This window comes from Solenopsis invicta, chromosome 12 (genome assembly GCF_016802725.1).
Source record: "Solenopsis invicta isolate M01_SB chromosome 12, UNIL_Sinv_3.0, whole genome shotgun sequence".
In the NCBI taxonomy this organism is placed as follows: Eukaryota; Metazoa; Arthropoda; class Insecta; order Hymenoptera; family Formicidae; genus Solenopsis; species Solenopsis invicta.
The window spans coordinates 2,118,815-2,125,916 of record NC_052675.1 but is presented as its reverse complement, the minus strand read 5'-3'; the positions used below and the strand labels follow the sequence as shown (position 1 = coordinate 2,125,916).

Below are 7,102 nucleotides of genomic sequence, written 5' to 3'. Positions count from 1 at the left end.
TCCTTTTTTGACTCTCTCCTCTATATGCTCTTTCTGTCCCCCATTTGCCATCATCATATACCCCAGATATTTATACCTTTTCACCAGGGTTGGGAAGTAACTAGTTACTTGTAACTAGTTACCGTTACAAGTTACTTTTTTTGGTAACTTACTGGTAACTGCGTTACATTTTTCTTTTGGTAACTGTAACGTAACTTAGTTACATTTTTTCGGTAACTGTAACTAATTTAACAGTTACTTTTACCGTTACTTTCTATATTTAGCTTTGGAGGGAAAAACGCCATCTCCTAGAATCATAAACCAATCACAGAGCCGTATTTGGCATGAAAACGAACTTTAATAACTTTAATGAACACCGGCTTTGATGCCGCGCGCGGTGCGCGCTCGCTACTGCGCTTTTGTTATAACCCGTGGCTGACTTTTCTTCATTGTATATGTTCTGTGCTTTTCTTTCAGTTTTCGTGCTAAAAGAAGTCCTAAAAGTGTTTGTGAAGGTGTGTTACGTGACTTATGTATCGTTTGTGTTACATCGTGCCGTCTTTTCTTATCGGGACCCACTATCCCGTAAAAAGTTTTGCTAAATAGCGTGATTCAAGGAAAGTGGTTATTTGAGGTTATTGACGTATCCGATGTGCGTGCTAGACTTTTCATTGTGAGTAATCGACGGTAATCGAGATCAAACTCGCGCGGATTAACGACCTCTTGTACAATTACTGCAATTACTATTACTGATATGAGTGATATGCTATTCTAGGAGCGGGAAGACGGGCGCTTGTAAGTTTTCGGATTGAGGCGGCTTCTTCGAGTCGCTTTGCGGCCTCGTGGCACGAAACGCTTTCTACGACGTGCGATAATCGAGCTCACCGGATCCGATCGCTCGCCACCTGGCTTTCGACGATTAAAAGAAGAGATCGGCGTTTCCCCAGGGATCGTTGTACGGACTTATGCTTGACGAGCGAGAGGATCATTGAAACTGTTTCATTGGCAAACGATGTTATCGAGCACTTTGAACGGAAATACGAATGCAGGCTGCAAGGAACGGCTTTAAGAACGGATTATTTCGAGCGTTGAGAGCCGCCGTTGAGCTTATCTTCTCTCTCCCTCTCTCCTACGTAATTTCGCTAAAATAATAAGATTAAAAAATTAAATTGAAATACCACAGTATTAATTATTAGAATTAAAAGTCTAAAATATCGGTAAAGCTGCAGTTTTTAAAGATGTTAACTGACAATGAGCCATTTATTAAAATGTTTAGAACAAAGTTGCGACTGATGTAGCGGCATAACCGCAGTTAATTGACGATTAATGACAATAATGACACAAGTTGACACCACAATCATCATTCTATCTTTATCTTTCTTGGTCTTCAATAGGCCTGGCTGTTCTCTTTAGCTGAATTTCTATTCTCTTGCATCGTTCAACCTTCTTCTTTTTCTCTCCACGTTTAAAGTTCAGCTAAGGAGAATTAAGAGAATAGGCCTATTGAGTAACAAAGACAGGACGACACTTATGTCAACTGTTGTCAATAAATGAAAAACAGTCAAGGATTTCTATTCCTAATCCAATCATTTCAATCAAATTTTATCTTTCCGATTTCAGTTGAATATTAATATCCGGCGCAGCTTTTTTGTATCTGTTTCCGGTTTCGTGTTGCGCGTGGTGAGAGAAGCATTTCTCCTCCATCGGTAAGAAGAATTCAGGAATTAAATCTAGAATCTAGTATCTAGATTACGAGTTATACGAGTATTACGACCGCTGCGAGACATTTTGTTAATTTGTTATTTCTTTGAATTAGGAATCACTCCGAGTCAGGACAATCAACGCTTAAAAGTCTGAGAACAATGGCTGACACTGAAGAAGCAGAACAAGCTCAAGCGAGTACGTCTCAATCCGCGAGTGAAACAGATTATGAAACACCATGGCCGGCATATTCCGAAATTTTTAAATTCGAACCGAAGCTGAGCAGTGAAAAAAATTTTTCATTTTTGTGCAAATTATGCTTAACCAAAAAAATTATTCATGCAAATAAAACCTCTACATCCAACTTGAGGAAACACACAAGAGTAAGTGTTATTTATTTATATAATGTATTTTCAATATTAAATATTAATTCTGTGTAGTCATAATCCGAGAACAAAGCTTTTCTCCTTATATTGAAAACGATACTGCACAGATTATATACGATTTTACGATTTGTATAATATATTAATGTTTCTCAATACTAGCTGTTTATTTTTATTTGCAAAACATAATTTTTATATATGTAATGTTAAATGTAATTGTTTTTTTTTTATAATTTTATAACTTTAATGAATTAAGGGGGTAGTACAGTATGGCGGCCGAAAACAAGGGTCAATTTCAGGATTTATTTGTGACAAAGTGTTAGGCCAATCAGGTTCATGATGCATACGATATTGAAGTACATATTTAGGTGCATTTACAGTATTTTTTATATGGAAAGATATTAAGAAATGTAGGAGTTATGAGTCATCTCTTCGCGCGTGCGCTCGACTATACTGTGTACATAGTAGCTCCTGTACAACGTGCCTGAAATGAAAAACGCAAAAAGAGTATTAAATTTAAATGTATTCCCCACAGGTTGACGTTCGAAAATTGTAAAAATGTTAAAAATTGTGAAAGTTATAGCACTTAATTGGCATAAAATAAACTTCTTTTTGTTAAGTACTATAACTCACAATTTGTAACATTTTTACAATTTTCGAACGTCAACCTGTGGGGAATACATTTAAATTTAATACTCTTTTTGCGTTTTTCATTTCAGGCACGTTGTACAGGAGCTACTATGTACACAGTATAGTCGAGCGCACGCGCGAAGAGATGACTCATAACTCCTACATTTCTTAATATCTTTCCATATAAAAAATACTGTAAATGCACCTAAATATGTACTTCAATATCGTATGCATCATGAACCTGATTGGCCTAACACTTTGTCACAAATAAATCCTGAAATTGACCCTTGTTTTCGGCCGCCAGACTATACTACCCCCTTAAGATTGAGCTAATTGAGACATATATAATATATAAAATAAAACCAGATATTAATATAATTAGATAAAAATTTAAACTAGTTATTTTTTTTATTTTTTTAGATTTCCAAGAAATTTAAACAATTCTACCCTATGTTCTACATTGAATCAAATGTGCAACATAGAATAGTAGGTATAAAAAGCATGACATGCAAAAGCATGACTAGATTAACGATCCTTAATTAATGAATTATGAATTAATAATATTAATATAGTTATTTCTGTATTTTCTTTAATATATACAAATATTATAACAAACTTTTTACAAGGTTTAATATCTATTTATCTATTTTGTTATAAATTCTTTTATAATAACTATTTTCCTTCTAAATATGATTCTAAATATGCTTTTTTGCCTTTTTTTACTTATACCTATGATCAAAAAATTTCTTGGTTTATTGGGCTTTTACATAATTTTTAGTAACATTGGATTGTATTATTTTCCACCTTATTATTATACCACCTTACCCTATACATATTACATTATAACATTATCATCTACCTATTACATACAACATCACATAAACATCAAATTATTTTATTCTGATTTCTACAATTCTACTTGTTAATTTAATAGGTAAAACATCCACGTTACTTGAAAAAAATAGATGAAGCCAAATCTAAACTTGCAAATAACAAACGTCAAAAAGAAAATGAAGATATTTCCAATAATAGTGTTACAAAAAGACAATGTGTATTACAAAAATGGGATTCTGGAATATCTGGAATTACTAAAAAAAAATTAGATGGTGCTATATTGCGATTTGTTATTGAAAATATTCAGCCCCTCGCAGTTGTAGAGAGTCCTGCTTTTATTGATTTAGTTAAAATTGGATTGCCTTCATCATTTCGAATAATGTGCAGAAAAACTTTAAGAGAAAAACTTAGTCAATTATATTTGGACATAAAAACTGCTCTTAAAAATGAATTGACCAAAGTAGAAACTATCTCAACTACAGCAGACTTATGGAGTAAAGCAAAGAGGTAGATAGTAGATATTATCTTGATACTTCATTTAATTTCTACATTAATATTTTCTATTAGTATTTTATTTTTTATGAAGGTATATTTTTAATTCTTTAATACGTTATTATTACTTTATTATAATTAAATTAAATCTCTAAATTTTTTATAGAAGTTATTTAGGAATAACAGTGCATTGGATTAATCCAATAACTTTAAAAAGGGAATCAGCTGCACTGGCTTGCCGTCGAATGAAAGGACGGCATACATTTGATGTTTTGGCAAAAGAAATTAATTCCGTGTTCTTGGAATATTATATACAGAATAAAGTATGCTGTGTAACAACAGATAATGGCTCGAACTTTGTTAAAGCATTTCGGTAAATTAATATTATCTTATATGATATTTTATACAATATTTTCTTGATTCATATATATATTAACGCATTAAATTTTTTAATTTATAAATGAAATTTAAAAAATTGTTTTAGAGATTTTGCGAGAGATGAAAATATTGAAAATGATGACGACGAGACTGTTAACGTGGAATTCCATAATTTGAGTAATTTATTAAACACTGATGAAATGCAAGATTTAGACGCAGAAGATTTCATTACTCTTCCACCACACCATAGGTGTGTTAGCCACACACTTAGCCTTGTTGCAGTCAAAGACGCTGAAAAAGCTTTGGAAAGTGCTTTATATAAAAAGAAGTATAGACCAACATTTGCAAAATTAATGAAATTGTGGAACAAGCAGAATCAATCAACTCAAGTAGCTGATAGAATTAAAGATGTTTGTGGCATTTATTTGAAAACCCCCGTTGTTACTAGGTAAAAAGAATTTTTATTACACTTTTTTTGTCTTTATTTTATGTTAATAAATATTTTAATATTTCTTAAAATATATATTGTTTTAACTATTTACACAGACACATTCACACATTACACGCATACACATAGAATATATATAATATAAAAACAAAACTTATTAATTTTTATTATTACAAATAATAGATGGAATTCAACTTTTGATTCTGTATGTCAATTGATGACTCTTTTGAAAGACGGCCCAGAAAAAGTAAATCAATGTTTAGATTTTTGTAACTTGCCAAGACTAACAAACGATGAAATAAAATTTTTAGATGAGTATTGTCAGGTAAATAAATTACATGCATACATGATTTAACAAAATAAATAATTAAACAAAATACATGATATATGTGTATAAACTACAAACGATAAAAAGTGTATTTTTTTATTTTCTTGGACTAGGTAATGGAACCTTTGGCAAAAGCACTTGACATTTTACAAGCCGACATAGGAATGTATATGGGATATTTATTGCCTGTCTTGTATAGTTTACAAGAAAAACTAGACAATCTTACGAACACAAATAAAGTGACACATTGTAATCCATTAATCACAGCCATTCAGGAAGGTTTAAATCAAAGGTAATTTATGAATTGGTTTATAAGTTATAAAGTACAGAAATATACCTACATAAATTTTTTATAATAATACGTATATTTCAACAGAATAGAACTGAGCGCTATTTAAAATAGATACAACAATGTATGATTTTACAAAATTTTTTTCTAAATTATACTAGACATCACGTTAGAAATAGCTATGTAAGTTTTTTATATTTGAAGGTATATATTCAGTATTCGGGTGATTAATACATTTTTATTTTTGGTCCTGCAATGACTAACTCTTGGCTTCTACATAAACAAATATCTATTGTAGTGACAATTTGTTACATGTCAGCCACTAATATAGAAGTTGGAAGTTACAGTTATATTATAGAACTACAAATGTGAAAAGGTCAATTGATTGAAAATTTTTCAACATAAACTTGTATAGTTTAAAGTGATTTGGTTGAAGTATAAGTATCTATATTACTGTACTCATTTTAAAAAGCGCATTACAATTTTCATTCTATTTGAAGTATTCGTATTATTGTAAAAAAAACATTGTACAAATATAAACATTTTAATATATAATATATAATTTTAAATTTTAGATTTTGTACAACATTCGAAAAGAAGGAGTTAATTATCGCTAGTTGTCTACACCCTAAATTTAAATTAAACTGGTTAATTGGAGAAAAGAAAAAAGTAGCTGAAAGCTACTTAGAAGATTTGCTGGGCATACGCTCAAATGAAAATTCTCCAAACTCTGGCAAAAATGATGATTACGATGATTTCTTCACTTTTCATCGGCAATCAACATCAACTTCGGAGTCCGGAGAAGAAGAACTGCAACGATTTCTGAAGTCAAAGAGGACTGATATTGAATCATTAAACGATTTCCCGAAATTAAAAAAACTGTTCATTAAATTTAATACGGCTTTACCAAGCAGTGCATCAGTTGAAAGGATGTTTAGTATCGGTAATTCTGTCTGTCAACCTTCAAGAGGTCGCCTACATGATAATATAATGGAATATCAACTTTTGCTAAAAATAAATAAAGAATATAGATAAAATTTAACGAGTTTATATTTTATAATCCAAATAACCTTATAGTTTAATCCTTGTAGTTTAATACGTTATTGAGATAATCCTAGATCTAAATAGTAGTGTAGTTTTATACATAATACATTTTTGTTAAGAATTTTAAGTTTAAAATTATCATGTTAAAATTAAACTTTTTATTCTGTAATCTTGTTTTAACATTTTAAAAAAGTAACTGAAAAAGTAACTAATCGTTACTTTTTAAGTAACTGTAACGGTAACGAGTTACTTTTGAGAATCAGTAACTAGTAACGGTAACTAGTTACTTTTTTGACTCGGTAACGATAACTGTAACTAGTTATTTTTAAAAAGTAACTTTCCCAACCCTGCTTTTCACTTTCTCTATTTTATTTCCTTTCCATTTCCATATTATCTTTTTCTGTCTCCCTCTCCCTCTTATACACCTCATCACTTTTGTTTTTTCCGCATTTTCTTTAATCTTTTCTGTTCTACATATCCTTCTAATGTTTTTATTAACCCTTTCATCCATGCTTCATTTTGTGCCACCACCGCCACATTATCCGCATACGCCAGGGAATAGATTTTTCTTCCCTTCACTTTTACTCCCCCCCCCC

General features: G+C 31.0%; 1 protein-coding gene across 3 annotated transcripts; it reads left to right on the top strand.

The window, feature by feature from the left end:
• Nucleotides 1–227: 227 nt before the first annotated feature.
• Nucleotides 228–6,504, top strand: LOC113005211. 3 transcript variants are annotated; one of them, XM_039455930.1, is made up of 11 exons: nt 228–652; nt 755–1,112; nt 1,600–1,685; nt 1,796–2,063; nt 3,114–3,179; nt 3,628–4,034; nt 4,186–4,392; nt 4,504–4,845; nt 5,029–5,170; nt 5,287–5,465; nt 6,038–6,504. In XM_039455930.1, exons 2-11 carry the CDS (start codon nt 1,023–1,025, stop codon nt 6,495–6,497), a joined length of 2,247 nt encoding a protein of 748 aa, XP_039311864.1. In that variant the 5' UTR covers nt 228–652; nt 755–1,022; the 3' UTR covers nt 6,498–6,504. The 3 variants fall into 3 exon arrangements, with proteins under 3 accessions (XP_039311864.1, XP_039311866.1, XP_039311865.1); XM_039455932.1 differs by having other exon boundaries at nt 229–652; nt 1,623–1,685; XM_039455931.1 differs by lacking the exon at nt 3,114–3,179 and having other exon boundaries at nt 230–652.
• The last annotated feature ends 598 nt before the right edge of the window (nt 6,505–7,102 follow it).